Genomic DNA, 24152 nt, shown 5'->3' on the forward strand with positions numbered 1-24152 from the left:
TCTGTATAGTTTATATTCTCGACTCTTTGACAAACGGAAAGGTGAAAGCTGCACAGAATGAACAGTGATGAATTATCCTTACAGGTCTAACCACGAAGGGTCTCCACTTTGATTTCGTTGAGGAGAGTTCTTATGCAGGCAGAAACAAATTTTTGCCCAAAAGACAGAAAAAAAAAAATCCAAGGAATATCATACAAAAATAATGCTGCTCTTTGTTCACTAACTGACTAAGCAATTATAACAAAAAGAATATTTATGCAACTTTTTTTATTCTTTTTTTCTCACTGCGCCAATTATGCACCACAAAGATAAGAAATGGGTTATTCGGTTAAATTGGAAGCTTCTGGCCGTTTTCAGAACTCCATCAATCTTTAAAATCATACCGAAGGCCACAAGCAAAATGCATAGAGACACATGGAATCAAGATATATACGTGGGAGGGAGGGGGGGGAGAGAGAGAGAGAGAGAGAGAGAGCTGCTTATACCTCTTCTTCTTCTTCTGCTCCATCTGCAGTAATTTTGGTGTTAGTATGCAACTATGCAACCAGATGCATCTAGAATCTAGATAACCAACTGAAATTGTCTATAGCAATACACTAATATGCATGTTATTGTGAGTTAATAAATGTGACATTGTGATCTGTCAACAACCTTGTTATTATTGACTAATAATGTAATAGAATGTGAAGCTCAATTAGGATGGTTGAAAGACACAATTGTGATCTGCAAACCTGACACACAGTAGTGCTGGACGGGGGAGAGACACAAACTATAGAGACTATACAACCAAAAAAGAAAAGGATGGTTGAAAATCCCTTGCCGTCTACACACCGAATGTGACAAACAAGTCTGTTCTTTTCAACTAAAGGCCTTCTGGGTTCAGGGATTACAGTTCAACGAGTTCATTAAATACTAACGGGCGTTTGGATGACATCCGCCTTTAGCCCAGTTTTATAAAAACTTGGTTTTATGAAAACCAAGTATCTTAATGAGTTTTGGAAATTTTGTTTTCCATAGGTGACCCATCCAAAACCTGGTTTTTGAATAACCTAAAGGAACCAGGTTTTTTTTACTCCCTTTTACAAAACCATATCAAAACCCTCCAAAACCAGGTTTTACCTCCAAAACCTGGTTTTGAAGTGTCACCCAAACACCATTGAGGAAACACGACCCAAGGCTCGAGTAAAGTAAATCAAACACTCTGAGTAAGTATTTGGTTTTAGTTTGGTCAAACGACTAGAGACATTGAGGATGCAGATTGACAAACCATGCGCTGCAGCCAATTATATCAGTAACACACACAGCCCAACACATACATGAAGATACCGACCTGCTCTTTTACTAGCTTCATGTTCTCCTCCTTGAGTTGAGACACCGCTGAAACTAATTCCATGGTGTAAGCCTACAGAAACAGAAAAACAGGCTCGTATGACCGTTGTCCCCAAAATTCTCGCGAAAAACTATTACTATTCATAGTAGTACAGGTCAAAAGCCACCCAAATTTTTCTTAAGCGGAAAAGAGGAGCAAGAAAACGGAAAAGGTATGCCAACTAATTACCTCAACAACGAGAAACCACAGACCGTTTTCATCAAAGATTTGTAAATGAAGAAAACCAAGATGAGCATATTTCCACAACGACCAATACAATAATTGAGAGCTTAAGCAAAATACTATAGTGCAAGTGGAAACCAGGAAAGCAGACCATTCTTCAGAGGACGGTGAAGCATCAAAATCATCAGCGCAACGAATTCAAAACATCAATAGCAAGACCGCGAATTCTGCCATTAGGAAAACCAACCAAAGAGAAAATAAGATTTAAAAAAGAAACAAAACTCAGCACAACGTACAATCTATAGATTCACACTCTGCAACCGAAGAGATCGCATAGACACCACCACTAACAAAAATAAAACAGAAAACATAGAAAATGAAGAGAGAGAGAGAGAGAGAGAGAGAGAGAGAGAGAGAGAGAGAGAGAACATCCACCAATTTCCGCTCCCTGGACCTCGCGGCAGACTCCCGGGTCTTAATCATCCTGTTCTGCCGCTGCTGCGCCGCCCTGTCCACCGGCTCTGCCAACGCAGCAGCGGGAGCGGCGTGCCTTCCGCTTCGTCCTCACAACATCCTCTCGGCCGTCCGGCAACCGGGACCTTTTCAGAAAGCCCTCGACTCCACCAACGGAAATATCTACTCCGCACGCGCCGCCCTTTCGACGACGCCACCATCGACTACCACGCCGGCTTTGGCGAGGAAGTCTTCGAGGGTCATCTCCCTGATCTCCTGCCCGCCAACGCACCCTCTCTGCTCTCCGATCTCCTTCCAGTCCTCCTCCACCGTCTTTGGTCCGCTGAGCTTGGCAGCAAACACAGGCGCTGCTGGCGGGCTTGGTTCAGCCGGCCAGGAGCCTTTCATCAGTTCATCCACTGTCATGGCAGTGGCTCGGGAGGGATGTGGGTCATCTGGCGGCTGCAATTCCGCGCTGCCTGACTGTTGAGATCCGACTCTGCAGTGGAGGACGCTGACGCTCTTACCTTATACGCCATTTCTCTGTCGCTCACCGTGGAATGAATGGAAGTTTATGGTTAGGAGAGTGGCAGGGTTGGCTTTCGAAATTTTAGGGAGGGAGAGTCCCGTAGCGGTAAACGCTGGGGGAGTCTTCCCACTGTTCTTGTGCATCTTTTAATTAGTAACGGTATCCTCCTCGTCGTCCTCGGGTACCATATTGGAAAACTAAGAACTTCTTGGGTGCTGTCGGAAACTTACCAAATCAAACATATTCTTTTGTCACCGTAAAAAAAATGTTATTATAATTTACCACTTTCTTTGTGGGAAAAAATTATTTTCATTTCAAGTGTCCCTCTTGCCCAAGTCTAAGCCAAAATATTTCCCTTATTTTATTTCAAGCATCAGTGTGCAAGCTTCGCTTTCGTTCTTTTTTTCGTTTATAGAAGTTCAATAACGAGTGAAAATGGATGTCACATCTAAGAAATAAGAACCTCCTAGAGCGGTTTACATTTTCATTAAAACATTTATGTTTTAAGAAATACATCTATAGAAAGTTGAATAGAGTATGAAAGAATTGTTTGATAAATGGACCACACAGTGTAAGTGTTTTATAAATCAAATTTAAAGATTGTAACATATTCATAATAATATAGTTTTGGGGTCCTATAAATCTACCTGAACATAGATTCATTAAACACTTATAACTAACTAGGTTGTGGAGTTAATGATATCAACTCGATAAACTATTTTGGAAGAGTTAGGAAAAAGGTAGGCTCCATTTTTGTAAAAACTTTACGATAAGAATGTATTTAGTTCTTCCAAGTTCCACCTCAGTTTAAAGTAATGGCCGAGGATTGTTCATGATGTTTCTTTCCTCCAAAGGCGGTAAAAGAGGAGGGTAAAAGTTAACTCCAGAAACCTCATAATGCGTTTGGTTTTTAACGTAAGGTCCCCGTCCCGTTATTTCCATTTCTGTCTTTTTCGGCGATTTGACTCTTTACTTTATAGGCTAATGACGCATGGCATGACCTGATTTTGTAAGCCATTTCTGATATATATATATATATATATTGTTGAGAAGCGTTCAATTGTTAATCTTGTAGAAGTAAAAGTACCATGAATGATACTTTATATAAAGTAACTAACATCAAGAAGGGGGATCCTAGAAATTAATAAACAATGTTTATGAGGCCAATTTCCCCCAAAAAAGTCATAAAAGTAAAGGTATTTCACATCTTCCTTTGGTCAGGAGGCAATTTTCAAGAGAAATGACAGCTTTGAGATTTCCAGCAAAAGAAAATTTAAGTAACACTTAATTTTTTCAGAGAATGTATCATTAAAATTTATACAATTGTCTTATCCATAATCAGTGTTTACTTGTGAGGGAGCTATATTGAATAAACAATACATGCTTGGGCCCTCTGCCGGCCGAATGTTGAAGTTTTCATCAAATTCCTTGTTCTCTTAAGTGTTGTTCGATAATAAATACAATTTTGTGAGTATTATATAAATCTTACTTAAGAGTTAAAGGTAAATTCATACAACACTTACAAGTTTTCAAGATCAGATATAACTTTTGAAGAGTTCACAAAAAGGGTAAAATGAAAGAAATTCAAACTCATGCTTCGTTTTCTTATATTACCCAAAAAATTGGGAGCATATTTATAAAGATTTTCATCTTTTTTGGAGTTGAACTTGCTTTTGAATTTTGAAGCCATCTCAATGTCATGGAGAAAAAAAATTGTGTTCTTTTATGATATATCCTGGCCACTGCCAATCAAAGTCATCCTGAAACTGCACTCATGTCAAAAATCTCATGAATGACAATGAATACCGCTTTTTGTTATACCAATTTTTCAAGTATGGTGAGGAGTGATTTGATTGATTTACGCTGATGCAGGATTTTTAAGATTATTTTTGTCAAGATCAGACTCTTTCTCCTTTCATTGAGAGCAGACTTTTTCCTCAATCAAAAATTTAACAAAATATTTCAACCTATAAGGATTTTTAGTGAGAATTTTTAACCATATCAACCAAAAACATGCATGTCCCATCAAATTTATGAATCTAAAGTAACCAAATACTCCCTTTAAGAGAAATAGTCCAAACTTAATTCCTAGATGAACGTCATATGTCAGAGAGCCAGGCACACCTTGTAGAAGAACAGGGTCCAGCAGCAATGCACTAGTGGCAGAGCCCCATATGGGCTAGTGTGGGCAGTTGCCCACATCAACCCCTTAATGTTTCTTTGCAGATCTGTTGTTGAATCGTCTCTGTCAAAGACAGAGGGCAGCATTTTCTTCTCTTCGCGAGAACTTCTGGATCGGAGAAGCATTTTCTTCTCTTCGCGAGAACTTCTGGATCGGAGAAGCATTTTTTCACATTAACATATTCACATATGTGCTCTCTTACATGTATATATGAGTGCCCTCTCGTTCTGCCACTGCAATGCACCTATCTAGCTTGGATCAACTGAGCCAATGAATTCTACAAACCTTTGTGTTCATGGTTTCGCTGCCCAAGTGAAGCTATATGGGCTTCACAAAACTCCTAACATGGTTGCCTTCCACCATAGATTTCCTTGACATGATATGACATTGCTGATAATCATGTGACTGGTTCAGCTTTGGCGGAGTTGAGGAGGTTTCGAGCGACTTGATCTAAACTAAGGTATCTCAGTTATGTTAAACTAGATAGGTTTATTCAAGGCTTAGGGCGCAAAGAAAAGGTTTATGAATATTCTGCAAAGGATAGATAGACGTGTGCACGCAAGATGAAAAGGGAAAATAACAGATGAATGTTCTGCAAATCTGGAAAGTCATAAAAATAAGAGAACTGAATTACAATGGGAGCACATCTCATATGCAGAGGGAAGGCATGCAGTGGAACCTCTGAAAAATTCGATGCTAGATGAAATTCGAATTTGTTGATTAGAATTCCTTGCTTTTTGTTGATTCTTCAATGTACAGTTAGCAGGCTAGGCAGCAATGAACACAAACATTAAGGATGAAGGTTCTGCTTATGATGCTTCTGTAAATAGGTTCAGCACTTACCATGCTCTTTGTTTTCCACAAATTTTTTGCGGTAGTGAAAATTCCATGCAGCTGTGGACATATAAGAACTTTGTTCCACTTAAGTCTTTTTTTTTTTTTAATTGACATCCTTGAATATTTTACTATATACTTGAAGAGGGAAAAAATGAAAAGGAAAAAAAATATTTTTTAATTTGTTTCTGAAAATGCCAAACCAAAAGTTTCTCCTTGAAAAAACAGAATATTGAGCCCCTTGTTATGGGCGGGGCCGAACAGGGGGCAGCCACTATTACTCCCACATGATCTGTCTGGCGCCAATAACAAAATATTACTATCCAATGAATTTAGGGCAGATTCATAAAACAATATGTTACGAACTACTGATACACCTGTGGTTGTTTCAAAATTGAGATCACATTCAGTTTTATCTGCCTAAACATGAAGATTTGCCAAATCCAATTAGTTGACAATGACAAGATAGAACACTAGGCCAGCCGAACTTCATTCTTGTGGCTTTGTGGCACTGTGGGCTGTTTAACTGAACTGCTCACACGGGCTTTCTTCATAAGAATCGAAGTTTTTTATTTGCGTAAGTGCAACCTAAGTGCAGTCCTTCGACAATATAAATGTCTCCCCAAGAGCGACGGAAGGCCTGAAAGTCTGAAACTGTGAGTTGATTGGAGACGTGGAAAATCAAAGGAATTGCTGGTTTCTACCTGCTTTTTCGGCCGGATTTCTTTAAATTTTTAAATCTGCAATCATAAATATTCTGCCATTCGAAAAATGAACACCTACACGCCGGTTTGACTGGAACAATGAAACACCGATTTTGACTAAAAAAACGTACAAATGAAATCGAGACATTGATTGATTCCATCAAACTGATTTAGATAGTTGACGCGTCATAAGGATAAGAACGAAGTCTAGATGAGTGAGGGGACCAGGCCCCACCATGAAAAGCAGTTTTTTTTTTTTTTTTTTGGTTTTATTACAAAACCTGATTTGGGGATTCCGTGGGCTGGGTTGCCCTAAAGAGTTTGACAAAAAAGAAAAAAAAAAGGAAAAATAATCCCCATAAAAAACGTCGACATGGACGTAAGTGACGCCGGAGACGCACCCATACCTACTTCCATTCGCCAGCTTATTTTATACTTTTTCGTTTTAAAAGATTAAAAACTACATTAACGAATTTAGTTAACCAGCACAAATAAATAAAACTATCAACATTTATATCAACAGGGACATTATGGTCAGAGGCCAGCAAACCTGATACCCCAATCACATTTATAATACCAAGCTTCGAAACTAGAACCGGGTGCTCTCAAATATTTGAAGTGGATACAGGCATTAATGAAACGCCCCTCTCAAACTGGCTGAACATGGGACCCTCCGTCGCTGATAGACAGCTACGGTCCCAGCCTCCGCGCCAGGTAGGGTCAGCAGTTAAAATATGCAGACCACCTGGGGCAAAACTTCAAGAGAACAACATCAAACCAGTTGGACGATTGAAGCAGGGAAGAAACACGGTATTCCGGAATTTATTCACAACCAAATTCTTATAAGATTATGAACATCATCACATATTTTGAAGAAATCCAGGTCGCTGCACGACCTGCAGAACAAGATACAATTCTACCAGAACGACCAATTTAACTGGTGAACTCCATGAATCAATCATTAGACCCACCCGAAGGATGAAGTCAAATATTCGCCACCAATAGCTTCAAAATATACCATCAAGAGGACCAAAAAAAAAAAGGAAAGCATTTGGAACTTGCAACTTTTTTTTACACTCGCGAAGACCAGAAAAGAAAATTAAAATATAACGAGTACCTTAATGGAATGACTAGTATGATTAAATGTATATATCCCAAATTTGATCCATCCATACGGCAGCCATCACCAGGCGTCCCCACGCAAGGCGGTATAATTTACAAAGCCGCCATACCGTCTATAGAAGGCAAACTGGATCGCCATTGCTCACAGGAGGGATGATAAATTATTATATTCAATGCCAAAGTACGACGCATAAAAGTACATGCACGTTCTCGACTTCAAGACGGCTTAGAAAACGACGGCCCCGATGCGTTGTCGAATGGTTTACATTCATCAGGGAAGCTGCTTCGCCGGCGCGCTGGTGATCCACGAAGCACGAGGTCCAGATTGACAGTAAAAGGTATGGGATCCGAGTTCCTGGGGAGAGACCAAGAAAGAACCCTCCTGGTTCAATCTTTATTTTATTCCTTCACCAATGCTTGGCCTGGAAACCACCCTTGTTGCGGGAGAAAAAGGCGTTTTTGGGCTTGGGGATGTCATGGATGTCCATCACTTGAATAGTTCTTTGTTTTTTAGCTACACAAGAACACCATTAGACGATGCAACGTTAATAGACCGTTGTATAGGTCGGGAAAAAGAAGAGCGAGACTGTCAACGTGAATTCAGATTAATGGCGCTGCTCACAGCCGAAAGTAATAAGGCCCTTGATGTACAAGAGGAAACTGTTCCATCCACGTTGACGTCTTCTATGTTGGAGGAAGAGAGCCACGCTTCGAGAGCAAGGAAGGTGGCCGAGGTTAGGGCCTTAGACAGCGGGACCGATGGATGGGCGAGGGAAAAAAGGAAGCAGGAACACCCTTGTCGAAACGAGTCACTTCTCACAGAATCTGAACAAATTTACTGGGCTGAGTTGAGCATCGGACGCGAGTCCGAGCAGCGGCTAAGCTACCATGCCTCGGGACGCTTACAGGGAATTTTCTCACTCACACCTATTTACCCATCACTCGTCATCATAGACTCACCCTTCTCAAATCTCGTACAAAGACACAAAAATTTTGGACCTTACGTTGACAGTCACGTCAAAGGGCCGGAAAGGGAAGGAACAAATGGACTAAAGCTAAAGGATATATGAAACAAAAAAATAAAAAAGATAGGGCCTCCTTTCGAAATTGAGTAAAAGAAAGGCACTCAACGAAAAAATTGGTCAGCAATGAGGAAAAGCTGATTCCAACAGGTCACCTCGGGGCGCGCGCACAACCTGGACCCAGGCACGCACGAAGATGGGTCCAGACGAGGACGTGGTCGTTCCCTTGAAATTATTAAAAAAAACAAAAGAAAAAGGCACCAGTGATGAAAGAGGAGGAACAGCCTACCATTTTGGGCTTCTTGGTAGTTCTCGTGAAGCCGTCTCCTTGCAGAGGCCAGCTTTTCTTGGTCGATGGCGCATTCTTTCTGTTTCTGCAGATCAAAGGGGTGCTCAGTGATGGCCAACAGTAACTAGTAACTACACTTTTTTTTTTTCTAGGAAAATATATCCGACGGGCATCGACCACGGTGATCTGGAATATCCGACGGCAGAGCCCCCCAGATACGGAAATAATTTCCCGGGAACGATTATAGTGTCAATGCCACAAAATGGAATCATCAAAATTTGCCAAGAAAGGGCAATCAAAAGCCACAATCCAAGCAAGGAGCAGCGCAAGAAGCGGCTGGAAAGAAAAACACAAACCAGCGGAACCCTAAAAAAGACGCAATAATTGCCGAATCACTCAAACATGTGCCCCGTTTGTTTGCCAAATGAAGCAGATCGAGTCTCAGACAACTCAGTTATCCGAGCTTGGTCACTTTTTAGACTACTCTGAAAGCCGAAAGGAGTAGGGAACTGTGAATGACTTTGTTTTCACATTGGTTTCTGATAAGAAAAAAGTTTTGTAATAACCAATGATTTGTAAAGACCTTCTCCTCTTCATGTGAAAACGACCATTTGCGCGTCCATATGATTTGGACAACAAAAGAGCAAGGGAACGCCAAGACGGGTTCAATAAAAGGGAAAAGATAGAAGGAAAAACAGAAAGAGGAAAGGAAAAACAGCAAAGCTAGTACTTGAATTAGGGTTCGGGAAAGTACTGCTGACACGATATAAACAAAGGCTTCGGGAAACTTAGAAAGAGAGACAATGGGTTTGGATGACTTCAGGCAAGTTAAAGTACATGCTATAAATTTCTTACCGGGATCGATGAAGACAAGGGAGCGGCGGGATGATTCTGCTTAGCCTGCGGCTCCCTCTGACCGTTTCCTTTCTCGCCTTTCGTACCCGAGTCGGTCTGGCCGTTCCTGTCGGAACCATCTGAAAGGAGCCAAAAAAAAGAACAAACAGATATTCACCAAATCGAGATGGAAGCGGGGGAAATCAAGAGCCAGAAATGCAGCATCAAAGAACTCCGAATCAAATTCCATGTACTCACGAATTCGATTTGGAGAGTACGGCGAATCCGAGGCCTGATACAGCGAAAGGACGAATCAGAAGATCCACATGATAAACTTCTTTGTTAATGATCGATTTTCTAATATCGGGATCAAAGACATTTTCTTTATTTATTTCAACTTTCTTAATACGAGTACCTGAGTTCCACCGTTCTGGATTGGCTTAGGTAGGGTTTGTTGAGGGGGCGTGTGCTGGAGGGGCGACTCGTTACCTGCTCCCACCAGTCAAACCGTCAGAACACTTGCCATTTCAGAAAAAACGATAGGAATCATAGGAAGAGGAATGGTTGTTGCGGTTTACCGACAATGGGGGAGGCACCCATTTTACCGGACTTCACCCATTGATCCACGAGGTCTTTCCATTTCCTGCAAAAATAAAAAAGGAATTCATAGACGCGAGAGAGAGAGAGAATAATTGCTCCTATCTTAACCACTTAGCAACAGAACGAGGTACGAAGACGCAAGCTACAAAATCGGCCGTTCGAATAACTAGTTCAAGCCAACCTAGACATAGTGAGAAGGAGCACAAGGATCCTGGTGGTTTGCCAATTGACTATTGCTTGAAGACTTGCCAGCACTTCGAAAGAACTAGCAAAACTTTTCCAGGAAACCAGAAACGACAATAATGAAAAACGTAACTGCAAGCTTTTGGTATAAGCAGGCAATCCTTTAGTAAAGCCTCGACGTAGTGGAACCAATTTCTACAGTTCCCAAAGAACAGCAGCCTTGCGCCCACCTCGGCGAAGCCAGGAGCTACAGTACTCAGTAGAAGCCACCGAAGTGAAACAGAGCTGAAGCCTTAAACCAACATTAGATGGTGACGGACTTTTACCTGACGAGAAGTTTTGCTAGTCGCCTTACTTCGCCGGAAGAATGTTTCCGAAGGATGTTTACGTGTCTACCAACATCGGAATCCTTTGCCACAAAGAAAGTGAGAGGTGTGAACTCCAAGCAACGAAAGAGGCAGAACATGCAACCTGAAATTTCGAAATAACTTCGAAATTGCAACTAAAGAACGAATAAATCGCGGCCGCACCTTGAGGGCTTTGAACGTGACGTCCATGTCAGCGAGTCTTTCCAACAGCTCAACGAGTGATTCGTCACTCTGATTGCAAAAAACCAGAAAAAAGAAATCAGAACATTTCTAGGGAAAATATTTGCAGCAATCCTTCCTGAACCGACTCGGGAAATGCTGAGTATCGACCTGCCCAGTCAGACCCACATTCCCACGAATGATTTTGGTCTATGACATTGGCACCGCATCACACTATACGGTACGGTCGAATGCAAGTCGAATCAGATTCGAACTGGAAATTGCAGAGGGCAAAAGAGGACGAGAATTGAATGCCTTCGGATGTTCCTGACCTGATCGGGATCTTCCAGCATTCCTTTGATGATGAGAAGCTGCTCTTCCTCGGAGTCGACGGCATGGAAGTCCTCACCTTGGTGCTCATCCTGGCCGGCGTCCACCAACGAGGGGGACGTATCCGGGGATATTGCCCCCCTCCGGCCCCGACCAGCCAATGGTTTCTCCCTCACTTCATCCTCTTCCTCTTCTTCCTCCGCTTCGTCCTCTTTCATCATCATTTCCTTTGCCGCACCGAGATCGCAATTCTGGCAACGAGGGAGAGTGCTGGCGTAAAGGCGTTCGGCTAGCCCGTCTCGGCGAGCCTTCAGCTCCTGGCCATGGTCCAAGCACGCCACCGATATTGCCGTCTCAATGAACGTCCACACATCCAAGCCGGAGCTCCTCATTATCGACCTGAAATCATCTAAATCCATCTCTGTTTTCCTCCCGATGAGATGTTCCCGATGCGCCTGCCGGCGAATTCTCACCGGTTGTACCGCGGCTCGCTTCAAGCTTTTCGTGGCCTCTCTGCTTCTCTCTTCTTGCAAGGAAGAGAAGAAAGAGAGATTCGTTACTTTGAGAGAGTAAACTCACTGAAATCAAACGGAAAACAAACACTTCGAATCGTTTTGGGCTTGCAAATGAGGCGATCGGAGAAAAAGTATGCAAAAATACCAGTTTCCGATACTGCTCTTCTGGACTGAATCCGAAGAGATGGAATGTATTAGGAAATGGACTGACGAATAACTTCAGCAGCAAAGACTCCTCAAATGGAGCAACAATTACCAAAATTACTCAATTTCTTCTCAATCGATCTTATCCAAGCTCAAGCAGATCGGACTTCTAGCTTCCACCGGAATCCGGCTATTTTAAGTCGAAAAATTGAATGTAGAAAAAGACGAGGATTCACAAACGGTGTATCGCCGAGTCTCCAAAAGGAAGCCTCGTAGCCACACAGTTTATGCAGGAGAAGGCCAAAGACTCTAACAATAGGTAAGCGAAAGAGAACAGCCAGGACCCTCACCTTCCGATAACTCATCGGAAGGCTCCAGATCTGGCCCTCGGTTAGACGGGAAATACACCGCCCGTAGCTGATAAACGGTGAGACACCCTACGATTCCGTCCAATATCTTTCTTTCCTCCACCGCCTCCGATAGATTTTTTTTTCCCCCATAGATCCTTAGAAACCTCAATCGGACGCTTCAAACAGCGGCTCCGGTTTCAAGAGAAGGGAAATTACAGAATTTCCCCTTCTTATTCTTCCACCTCTCCGTTACTAACGATCAGGAGGACATGACCAAAGCAGAAGAAAAGACAGAGAGAGAAAGAGAGAGAGAGAGAGAGAGAGAGAGAGGAAACCAGGGAACAATCAGTTGCGGCGGCAGGGGTCTCCGGCTTCACCGGGTCCTACGTCCAGATGAGAACCGAACTGCACGCAGCTGTGGTTCCCGACGGAGCAAGATTCCGGATATCGTCTGGTTTTTCCGGCGGCCCGGAGACGCCCGCTTGCGTTCACTCGGAACCTTTTTGTGCTTGGGAGAGGTCGGGGATTTGGGGGAGAGAGAGAGAGAGAGAGAGAGAGAGAGAGGAGGAAGGCGTGGATGGAATTTACTGGTCACATCGTCCGTCAGGCGTGAAAAGAAAAATTTTACATTACCGATGATCCCGGCATATTCTTGAAAACCTCATGACCAAAATACCCTCACCTTTACAGCAAACGGACCTTCAAGTTCCTCTTCTCCACCAGAAAATACCCATCAACTCTCCAATTTGTGACGATAAACATAATGTCGAAAAGACACGCAAGTTCTTTTCCGTTTGCCAAATGCAGGGGCCCCACGCCGTAGCGAAAAACTTTCTCCATCTTTCTTTCTACCTCTTAAAGGAATAGCTGACAATAAGCTCCGCTTTTTCGAAAATAAAAATAATATTTTTACGCAAGCGCACTTAAGTTTTGAAATGCTTTAAAAGCACCTAAACTTTTTTTATTATTGATGCGACAATTTAAGCCATGCAAACACCGGCTTTTTATTAAATTTTTAGAGAGAGAAAGTTAAAACTAACGAGTAACGTCCTACCTGCTTTCCCTCTTATAATTAAATTATAAATATTTTTGAAAACGTAATGCCTTCTTCATTTGTCAATGAGTACCCAACTTGTTTTATATGGAAAACCATTTTTATGTAGCAATAATATGTGTTCTTATGTTAATGAACGTGACATTTATATATATATTCTAGAAATTTGAGAGATATCTAATATTGTAAATCTTTCAAATTATTGATCATTAGAAATCTAAAAGTTATAATGGTATTCCAATATTATCATTTGATTTTTATATAGCTTACGTAATTAACTAGAGCAATATTCTATTAATATTTATTTCAAATATAAGCAGGTTTTTAATTGATATTTTGATGAAATAATATAAGGAAGGAGTTTATGTATACAAAAAATATACTGCAGTTTTTTCTCTTTTAATATGTAAGATTTAATCTAGAAACATAAAAATTAATTTTTAAATGAATGATATTTAGATATTTCATTTTTCTGTTCTTCTAAATTTTTCGCATGCGTCTATGATGGCAACGGTCAAATTCTCGACAAGAATTGGACGTCAACTTTACAAGAGATCGTTTATATGTAAAACGATTTTTCGTTCTTTCCCTTTTCTTGTTTGGCACTTGATAGCATTGGTGGCGATGTGGAAAATCGCAGCGAAAATGGTGGAGACAACGACGGAGTTTCGTTAAAGATGATGATCATTACCGTAACGGTATAAACCGTAGCAAGTGATGGAACTCTAACGTTATCATGGAGAATAATTATGATGCGATGCTAAAATGTTGAGAGTGATTCTGCGATAATGATGCATTGGGAGGGCAACAATGAAAGAAATATTGTTGAAACAGCGACAATGGTAAAGTTAATGTCAGGAAAGCCACAGTAGTCATAATATTCGTTTTCACCCTTGATTTTTTCTCAAATGTCTTTTAGAATGTTGTGATAAATATTTAACCAAATGTGCTATATTTTCTGTTTTTTTTATTTTGGAGGTGGGGGTGGGAGTGATGTTCGCTTTTTTACCATGACAAGAGTGATGTATAATGAAAATTAGAAAAAAAAAAAAGAAGAAGATGATGATGGTACAGATATATTTGGAAGAATGGAGCAACTTGAAGATCCAAATGTTCCATGTTCCTAGCTATGCATGGAAGATTCTTAACCAAGATAGAATAAAGAGATCTGAGTTTCAATTTGCCAATAGATGTCATTCATGTGGTAGTGATGAAGTTGGAAAGAACAGAAAGATGAGGATCCTTGGTACAGTTATATTTGGAAGAATGAAGCTACTCAAGATCCAAATGGAGCATGTTCTTAGCTACACATGGCCCCATGCATGGAAGACTCTTAACCAAGATAGAATAAAAAGATTAGAGATTCAACTTGCTAATAGATGTCATTCATGTGGCAATTATGAGGAACCTATCTCTCACTTATTTGTCGAATGCCCTACAACTAAATATGTGTTGCATCTTGTAGGGAATTAATGATATCAGAACAAAGAAAGAAAAGGATCATTGGTACATATATGTTTGGTAAAATGAAACTGTCCCAAGGTTGAAATGGCACATGTTCCTAGCTATGTATGGAAGATTATTAACCAAGATAGAATCAAGAGATTTGAGACTCTATTTGCTACTAGATGTCATTCATGTGGTAATGATGAAAAAATACATCTTCCATTTACATGTAGATGCCCTACAAGTAAATCTGTTATGGAATCCTGTAGGGATGTATATGCAAGGAAAATTTTAAACCAAAAATAGAATCAAAAGATTTGGGATTCAATTTGCTAAGTAGATGTCATTCTTGTGGTATTGATGAGAAATCTATCTCTGACTTATTTGTTGGATGCACTAGAGCTAAGTTAGTTTGGAATCTTAGAGGAATGTGAATCATGAAATCAGAGAAAAGAAAGAACAAGATCCTTCATACATATATATTTGGAAAAATGAGCTACTCTAAGGACCAAATAGTGTATATTCCTAGCTATACATGGAAGACTCTTAACCCAAGATAGAAGCAAGAGATTTGAGATTCAATTTGCTAATAGATATCATTAATGTGGTAGTGATGGATGTACAATAAAATCATGGAAAAGGAAAATAAGGATACACAGTAAAGATATCTTTGGTAATGTTGGAATTGTGGATGTTCTTAACTATGCATGGAAGACACTTAATCTAAGATAGAATAAAGGAATTTGATATTCAAGTTGTTAATAGATGGTATTCATGTGCTAGTGATGAGTAATTCATCTCTCATTTATTTGTTAAATCTGTTTGAGATCTCGCAAGGACGTATGCAATGAAATCAGGGAAAAAAAAAAGAGGGACAGACTCAGACTTCAAAAGATTTCAAAGTGAAAACTCACTCAAAGTGAAATTTCACAGAATTTGGTTTTGATCGAAATTCAAGAAAAACAATAACAAAATTATGAAACCCTAAAAGACTTTAGATGTATGAAAATAATACCTTTTCCTAAAGTCTACCCAAGTTTTCACCTTGAACATGTTTTCCTTGGAAAAGGAGACATTAAAAAATGTGGGCGAGGCCACATGTAAAAAGAACACGAAGCCACATGCCAAAAATTTAATTCATGCTTATAAAATTCGATCGTAAACGATTGATTACAAGGGCGTGCCTCCTCGCTTCAAGGAGCATAGCGTAGCTGCCGGGCTAGAGACTTGTAAAAGGCAGGTTTCTAGTTCGATTTTCATGGGCGTTATGTTCCTGTGTCTTAAGGCGGTAGGGCGCGACATCCAAGTTGAAGGGTGTCTCGTTCTATCACTGACGCTGACGCAGCTCAGGACCCCAGAGGCAGGAGGAATGAGGGGGGGGGCCTTTGGGCTTGGTTTCAGGCGGTGGGATTGACCCTCTCACTCACCCAAAGGGCGTGCCTCATCAGCTACGCTTTTTTATTTTTGTCTCATTTACTTAAAAAAGTTCGGCTTTACAATTTATGGGTGGGCGAACGAGAATCCTAGAACCCAAACAAGAAGAACTTCCAGTGGAAGGCAGACATAATTAGGTGAAAATGAAGAAGGATTAGACAGTCGAAGCCATCAAATGTGTGGTGGTTCGATTACTCTCTAGCAAATTAATAAGCACGCCATTCTTTTCTTTTTTCTCCATACAATCACAAGAAGGTGCTGCGCACCAGCGAATCCATGAAAAGATGCCAGTGTTTTGGACCAAGGAAGGTGACGGAAAGGTCCCTTCCAGTTCTCAGCTAACCATTGTGCATTGCTGCAACCAGGCAGATGGAAAAGGTACCATCCAAAAGCGAAATACCCACCCTTCAGACTATTATTCTATGATTTTAACACCATATTGTTCTATTATTTTAATTTTAATATATATATATATATATATTTATTTATTTTGAATAGTAATTCTAGTTTTTTAGAGTCACCTAGTGTCATCGAATCAGAGACATTCAATCCATCATGATGAACATTAAAGAAAAATATCTAACTAACTACAGTTGTTTCAGGCACTCATATATATATGATTTGGTATCTGATGTAAGTGACTCAAATACGTCCATTAAAGCCAAACTTTTTTAAATGCATGTCTGCAAGGGGAGCGTGGCAGCAGTTCCCCCCCGCATATTATTAAGTTAGAGTTTATAAACACATTAGAAGAAGGTTCATATTTTATTTGAAACTTGAAGGTGTCCTACTTTTATACCTTACCCAAGTCGTCTGGTATCTACCTATAACTTTTATATATATATATATATATATACCAGAACTAGTGGATGCCCTTGAGCGAGTAAAATCGACCTAACCAGCATTAGCTCCTCAAGAAGAAGGAAAGACAAACCAGAACAAATGGAAGAGATTAAGGATAAGGTTAGGCATCAGGCCGGCCCAAGGCTAGACAAAGTCAGGCTCGACGACGACAAGCGACGGTTGGCAGGAGACATCGGTTACCCGACTGTATGCTGAGTGTCGTGTGTCTGCTTTTCTTTTATTGTTCAATAAAAAAATAACACGCGCCATCCGCTTGGACGGCCAAAATCAGCGGCGCAGAACCCTTTGCTGGGATTTACAACCTGTTTGGATGGAGGGAGAGAGAGAAAAAGAAATGGAAAGAAACTCTATTAGGGTGCGTTTGATGCACTGGTTGAAATCGAAATTGCATCAAACGGGATGAAATTCACCCCGTTTTTTTTTCAAAAAGGAGCGGGTGGAATTCCACCCGCTCAAAAGTCCGAGCTCCGAGCTCCGACCTCGGACTTTCGAGCGGGTGGAATTCCACCCGCTCGACACCCTCCCCCGACCAACGAAAGACCATCCCCTCGCAGATCGCCTTCTCACCCTTGCAACTCGCCTTCTCACCCTTAATTTCTTTCTGTGCATCAAACATGACCTCAAATCGGAAGAGGGTTAAATTTCATCTTGAAATTTTTTCTAGAAAAATTTACCACGTTAAATTCTTCCCTGTGCATCAAACACACCCTTAAGGAGGGGAAGGATATGATTTTTTTTAGTGTAATTATGATCCCTTTGAAAATATAAAAATTGGGAGGGAAATGAAGCCCTCTCTCTCTCTCTCTCTCTCTCTCTCTCTCTCATAAACAATATTTACCAAATTATCAACACTCCATCAGAGAGCTGTAAGGTCAGAGGACCAACGGTGGAGATGTCTTAGCATTCCATCGTTCGTAATTAGATTATCAAAAAAATAATTACAGATTATATTAAGCCGAATAGCAGTTGAACAAGGATTTGACATCTACCTAATCTGCCATTAAATGCAGTAATAAGCAGAAGGAAATATTGTTAGAGAGTCATAAATTAGCTCTAGCTTTCATGTGGGAAATAAATAAACCACCAAAAAGAGAAAGCAATGATCTTTCAGGCTATGCACACAAAGTACGATTAGTTTGATGGACAGCTCACCAACAAGCGTAAAATTTATTTTTATTAAGTCAACATAATTGGTTGTCATTTACTTGAGAAAATATCTTACATATTGCAATTTTAATACATTTCAAAAACTTTTAACAACGACTCAAAGATCCTTAATAAAAGTTTGGCTTAGCTTAGGAGATGATCACACTTACGCCTTTTCCTGCCTTGAGAACGTCTCTCTGCCTTCCAATAAGCTGGCCATTCAGAAATGACTGCTAGATTGGACCTTAGTTCTCGAAAATAGGAGTACAGAACTCATCAACCTACTTCTTCACATTAGTCATGTGGGAAATGAAATTGATATATATATATATATATATATATATATATTTATTTATTTATTTATTTATTGAATGGTGACTCTAACTTTTTAAAGTCACCTTTTCATCTAAAAAGGATTGTCTGATCCAGCATATAATGGACAGTTAAAAAGAAAAACAATGAAAAAAAAAAACAATAGGCACACCTTCAACATTTATTTTTAATTTTCATATTTTTTTTCTTATTTTTTTCTCAACTATCCGTCAGTCCATCTAAAGATTGATGCCCTTGTTAGATAGCTGGTTATTTTGAATATGTATATATATATTCAAATATTTAAATGCACCTCTTGGTTTGGCTCATTCAACTTCTTTGGCACCTCGCTCTCGACACCTGGCTCAGTGAAATGACTGGGAATTTTATTTCCTAGGCACAGATCAGATGCTGCTCAGTTGCTTGTTGGCCAAGGGTTTGGAAGCTTCTCGCTTGATTGCACCCCATTTCCGGAACTCCTTCCATCTGCGTCCATCTTCCGTATAAATTGACGGTCATGGTCACGATCTTGGTCGTGTATTATGAGTGAAAATAAAGCAGAAGAACGAACACTCCAGAGGGATCTGGATCTAGAGAAAGAGATAAACGGAGGGTGAGTACCAATAGATTGTGATCGTCCACCGAGGCATTGCAGGCAGAGGTGGAGTGATTTTTTTTTTTTCAGGGGCAAACCAAACGGTTCAACGAATTTATCTGGATAGGGCTAAACTAAACCTCAATTCAAAAAATACATTCGACAAATAAAAATTTTCAATTTTTTAATGTATTTTTTTTTTCAATTAGCTGGAGTGGGGCCACGGCGCCCTCGTCCTCCCTCTGCCCCTCATTGCCCTTAGTGCTCGAGCGATTGATAGCAGTTTGATTCTTGTGGAACACTATTCTCTCTCTTCCTCATATATATATATATATATATATATATATATATATATATATATATATATATATATATATATATATATATATATATATATATATATATATATATATATATATATATATATATATATATATATATATATATAGAGAGAGAGAGAGAGAGAGAGAGAGAGAGAGAGAGAGAGAGAGAAAAAAAAGCAAACAATGGTGATCGAAAAGGAAGTTGTGATCATAGGGGAGGGCATCACGAGGTTGGCGATGGTAATAGAACTGAGAAGGTCGGGCTGTCGTGCTTGGTGCTTGAGCACTCGACTGAGCTGCGACTATGGGTGCGGCACTTGCCCTCTTCCCCAACGCCTAATGAGCCCATTAAAAGATGGGGTTCAATTGACTAATAGATGTCATTCATGTATTATATGGATGCCTTATAGCTAGATTTGTTTGGAATCTTGTAACTATCTATACAATGAAATTAGAGAAAAGAAAGATCAAAATCCTCAGTACAATTATATTTGGAAGAATTGCGCTACTCGTTCCTGGCCGCACATGGAAATCTCTTAACCAAAGATAGAATCAAAAGATTTGGGGTTCAATTTGCTAATAGATGTCATTCATGTGGTATTGGTGAGGAATCTATCTCTGATTTATTTGTTGGATGCCCTGCAGCTAAGTCAGTTTGGAATCATATAGGTACAATGAGATCAGAGAAAAGGAAGATCAAGATTGTTCATACATACATATTATGAAAAATGAGCTACATCAAGGACCAAATGGTGGATATTCTTAGCTATATATGGAAGACTCTTAACCCAAGATAGACTCAATAGATTTGAGGTTCAATTTGCTAATAGATGTCATTAATGTGGAGTGATGAGGAATCCATCTCTCATTTGCATGTTGGAAGCCCTTGGATCCTCAGATAGCATTGAGGAATTTGAGATTCAATTTGTTAATAGATGTCATTTCATGTGCTAGTGATGGCTAATGATCTTTGAGACTATGCACACAAAGTATTGAGTCATTTGATTAGCTTGACCGATAGGTCACCAACAAACGAAAATTTCATTTTGTTAAATCAAATAATTAGTTGCCAATTACTTAAGAAAATATTTACATATTGCAAATTGTGAACTACGACTAAGTTGATTAGAAAACTCTTAATAAGCAAACATAGTTTTCATTATACAAAATTTTTTCAACGACTCCATAGATAAACGTGGATCTTAAAGTACTTAAAATTCGTTCCAACTCCTCAATAAAACTTGGCGTCGGATACGTCTGCTTAGGAGATGAACACATGTACACATTTTCCTGCATTGAGAACCGAAGATGCTTCTATCTGCATCAGAAACGAGCTGGTCATTCAAAAAAGGCTGCTAGAAAGGACCCTGCTTCTGGAGAACAACAACATTCAGGTGTAAAGATTCGTTAAACAGAACTCCAACAAAGAGTCAAAATTAACGCCCTTTATTCATTTCTTTGATTGGCTGGTCAAATTCTTACTTTTCATTCAACTTCTTTGGCACCTGGCTCAGTGAATTGACTCAAAATTTTATTTTTGAGTTTAAACAGGTGGTTTTATTTCACTTTTGTTTGTTAGAAAATCCAAGAAAATAAGGCAATAAAAAACTCAACATCAACACCAGGTCCCAAGTCTCAAACTCTGTAAGTTGAATATTCTCATGAAAAAATATTGTTCTCCTAGAAAGCAGGATCATCGAGTGGTTTTCTCTGGTTATTTATCAAGATGTTTTTGGACTTGGTAAAGTTTCTGAAACGAAAATGAATGTGACAATTTTTTTCTTTCACTTCTACTTTTTGTTCGTGACTGACATGGTGACCAGAAATGCGAGAGGGTCAAGGGCGGACTCTGCCATCACTTACTTGTTGCCCAAGGATTCGGAAGCTTCTTGCTTGCACCCGGCCATTTCCAGAAATCCTTGCTTCTGCGTTGATCTTCCTTATAAATTCATGATCACGATCATGAGCTTGGTCGTGCATTATGAGTGAAAAGAAGGCAGAAAAACAAACACTTGAGAGGGATCTGGATGTACAGAGAGAGATGATGGAGGGTGAGTACCAAGAGATTGTGATCGTGGGCGGAGGCATTGCGGGGTTGGCAACGTCGATAGCGCTCCGTCGAATGGGGCTGCAGCCCTTAGTGCTCGAGGGGTCGAAAGAGCTGCGAGTCACCGGTGCGGCCATTTCACTTGCGCCCAATGCCTGGCGCGCCTTGGAGACGCTTGGTGTAGCTCACAAGCTCACCCCATTTTACGCTCCTCTTAATACGTGAGTATCCACCTACCCAGTATTCCTTTCTTCTCCTTCTGCTGTTCTTCACAGTTGCTAATCAATCCTACTGCAACAGGATGGTGTTCACCGATCTTTCTTCTGGAAAAACCATCAGTACTAATTCTTTGCTAAACATCAGGTACTGATTCATGAAGTACTCAAGTTTTCTTCCTCCCTGTTCTATATGTATATGTAAGAAAGTCTGTAATTTGGATTCAATTCTTTTGAATGAAGATGGCAGAGTTCAATCTCTGGTCGCACACCAACCAGAGGCATTAATTTGAACATGGACTCACAATATATTTGTTGATCTCGCGCGTTGCAGTGACGATCTAAGTTTAAGATCCGTCCACAGGAAAGCATTACTCGAGGCTCTTGCAGAGGAACTTCCACCAACAGCAATTCGGTTTGGCTCGAAGCTGTCATCCATAAAAAATTTACCAGATTCATCTCTTCTCGCCCTTCACTTAGAAGATGGAACAGTGATCAAAACCAAGGTGTGAACTCAAATCATCGCTTCTGTATTCATTAGTGAGTAAGATTGAAGAACTAGTTAAGGTCACTATGCTTCAAATCGAATGATGAGTAATTAATTCCAGCCGGTGGATCACCATGGTGCAGCCACCTAGCTACTGTTGTTCCAAGCTGAGGCACAATTATTAGTTTACTTCTATAAACGTTTAGTTGGTGTTGGCTAATGGCAGGTACTAATTGGATGTGATGGAGTTCGATCCGTGGTGGCTCAGTGGCTAGGCCTTCTCCAACCCGTGCACTCAGGTCGGTCAGCTGTGCGCGCCATAGCAGTTTTCCCCAATGGTCATGGCTTCACCAAGAATGAGGTCTACCAGGTGCTTGGCGAAGGAACCCGGTCTGGTTTTATTCCTCTGAATGACAAGGAAGTGTATTGGTTCATGACATATAAATCTCACCTCGATCAAGGTAATTAATTAATCAGCCTCTTGAAGTAAATTAAAGTCATAAACTGACCATCATGAATTGACACACATGCATTTTGGGTAGAACCAATGAGTCCATTAATCATGGAAGTCCACGGCTGGTTGATTGATTTGGGATTTGGGTAAAGCCAAATCAAGCTGCTAATCTACCAATGAGTTTAACTATGGTTCTTGTCTGGTTACATAGCGTGGAAATTTGGAGATCCATGAAAGAGTACATTATTGGCTTTACTGCATTATAAGTGGTTAAAATCCATGGTATACCACATTGACATATTTGATTAGGAAACACATGCATGTTAAGTACTTAATTTAAAGATATCTTACCACACTTTGTGCTTTTGTATCATTTCCTATTAAATCTGCATCGGGAGAAAATGTTAATACTCATAAGAAACACAACCAATCCTCTCAAAGGACAGATTAGCATTGCATTTCAAGTGGACGTAGACCAGATTAATTTTAAAATCTTGCAACTTAATACTCTTTTGATATTGATTCTTAAGAGAAACAAGCAGAATAAGAAAATCAGTACAAGTAAATACAAAAGGCCGCAGCTTTAAGTAAGTTCAATGTATCTCTGAATTTTCCTGTTTGGCTTCTGTAGATGCAGATCTTTGGAAGCATCCAGAGTTGATACGGGACACGGTGTTACAAAGGATCGAGAAGGCTTTTCCAGCCAAATTTGTGGAAGTGGTCAGGAAGTCTGATCTGGAAACAACTTCACTGGCTCCATTGATTTTTAGGTATCCATGGGACTTGTTCTTCGGTCATGTCTCAAAGGGGAATGTAACAGTTGCAGGGGATGCCATGCACCCAATGACACCTGACCTCGGCCAAGGCGGGTGCTCGGCTCTGGAAGACGCCGTAGTCCTTGCTAGGAACCTTGGAGAAACCCTGCAGAAGGATGGCAGGACCGAGTTCGATGAGAAATCTGCGGAGGAAGCACTGAAGAAATATGCCAAGGAGAGGAGAATGAGAACTGCTGGCCTCATCACTGGCTCACTGCTCTCTGGTTGGCTTCAAGGAGAGACAGGATGGCTGGTGAAGATGATAAGGAACACAATCCTCTATCGTTATTTGTTCAGCAAACTCCCTCAGGTTGTTGATTATGATTGTGGGAAATTGCCTGTCATCGGCTCCCACAGTTGAAGGCATGTGCAGCTTGCTACACACGCTCGTATCTTAGAAATCCTTATCTGGTAGATGGACTGGACTTCATGATTTTGTTTTGTGTTTCAGTTGACGCACAAAGCCATATCTTCCAGTTGCAGTGATCGATCCTAAGTTGGTCATGTTTACTTGGGTCTTCGTAGATGGTGCACTGAAGATGACCATGATTCAGTGGTTTCTTGAATAAAAGGTTTCTTATGTGTTTTTTGCTAATGTAACATATCTGTAATAAATAAGTTTTGAATTGTATAATGAAGGTCAATGAAGGTAATCAGCTAACTGCTTGTGCCTTTTCTCTTTCTATAATTCAACTTGTCTAAGCCTTTTTGCTCTCAAGCCCAATGGCCATTGATCCCAATTTTGAAACCAGTTAACATTCACCGAGATGTGATTCCATTAGTTCACTAA

General features: G+C 40.3%; 2 protein-coding genes across 4 annotated transcripts; one reads left to right on the forward strand and one right to left on the reverse strand.

Annotated features, from left to right (window-relative positions):
- Positions 1-7280: 7280 nt before the first annotated feature.
- Positions 7281-12759, reverse strand: LOC116264387 (probable mediator of RNA polymerase II transcription subunit 26c). Of its 3 annotated transcripts, none has more exons than XM_031644557.2 (10): positions 12506-12759; positions 11164-11684; positions 10835-10903; positions 10631-10713; positions 10100-10164; positions 9937-10010; positions 9780-9813; positions 9543-9661; positions 8688-8772; positions 7281-7890 (listed from the first exon to the last, which is right to left on the reverse strand). In XM_031644557.2, the coding sequence occupies exons 2-10, from the start codon at positions 11578-11580 to the stop codon at positions 7784-7786; spliced, it is 1053 nt and encodes a 350-aa protein (XP_031500417.1). In that variant the 5' UTR covers positions 11581-11684; positions 12506-12759; the 3' UTR covers positions 7281-7783. The 3 variants fall into 3 exon arrangements, with proteins under 3 accessions (XP_031500417.1, XP_031500418.1, XP_031500419.1); XM_031644558.2 differs by having other exon boundaries at positions 11164-11687; XM_031644559.2 differs by lacking the exon at positions 12506-12759 and having other exon boundaries at positions 11164-11702.
- Positions 12760-21229: 8470 nt separating this feature from the next.
- LOC116264489 (monooxygenase 2-like) lies at positions 21230-24039 on the forward strand. The gene is made up of 5 exons (XM_031644757.2): positions 21230-21612; positions 21692-21754; positions 21941-22112; positions 22320-22554; positions 23179-24039. The coding sequence occupies exons 1-5, from the start codon at positions 21326-21328 to the stop codon at positions 23721-23723; spliced, it is 1302 nt and encodes a 433-aa protein (XP_031500617.1). The 5' UTR covers positions 21230-21325; the 3' UTR covers positions 23724-24039.
- The last annotated feature ends 113 nt before the right edge of the window (positions 24040-24152 follow it).

Source organism: Nymphaea colorata, chromosome 11, assembly GCF_008831285.2.
Source record: "Nymphaea colorata isolate Beijing-Zhang1983 chromosome 11, ASM883128v2, whole genome shotgun sequence".
Classification (NCBI taxonomy): Eukaryota; Viridiplantae; Streptophyta; class Magnoliopsida; order Nymphaeales; family Nymphaeaceae; genus Nymphaea; species Nymphaea colorata.

Bases quoted from the DNA above. Each gene is read 5' to 3' on its own strand.
- LOC116264489 (XM_031644757.2), top strand. From the start codon at position 21,326: ATGAGTGAAAAGAAGGCAGAAAAACAAACACTTGAGAGGGATCTGGAT. The intron at 21,613-21,691 runs GTGAGTATCCAC...CTACTGCAACAG, and splicing joins TTTTACGCTCCTCTTAATAC to GATGGTGTTCACCGATCTTT. The intron at 22,555-23,178 runs GTAATTAATTAA...TGGCTTCTGTAG, and splicing joins TAAATCTCACCTCGATCAAG to ATGCAGATCTTTGGAAGCAT.
- LOC116264387 (XM_031644557.2), bottom strand. From the start codon at position 11,580: ATGGATTTAGATGATTTCAGGTCGATAATGAGGAGCTCCGGCTTGGAT. The intron at 10,011-10,099 runs GTAAACCGCAAC...TGGTGGGAGCAG, and splicing joins GGGTGCCTCCCCCATTGTCG to GTAACGAGTCGCCCCTCCAG. The intron at 8,773-9,542 runs GTAAGAAATTTA...TTTGATCTGCAG, and splicing joins CCTTGTCTTCATCGATCCCG to AAACAGAAAGAATGCGCCAT.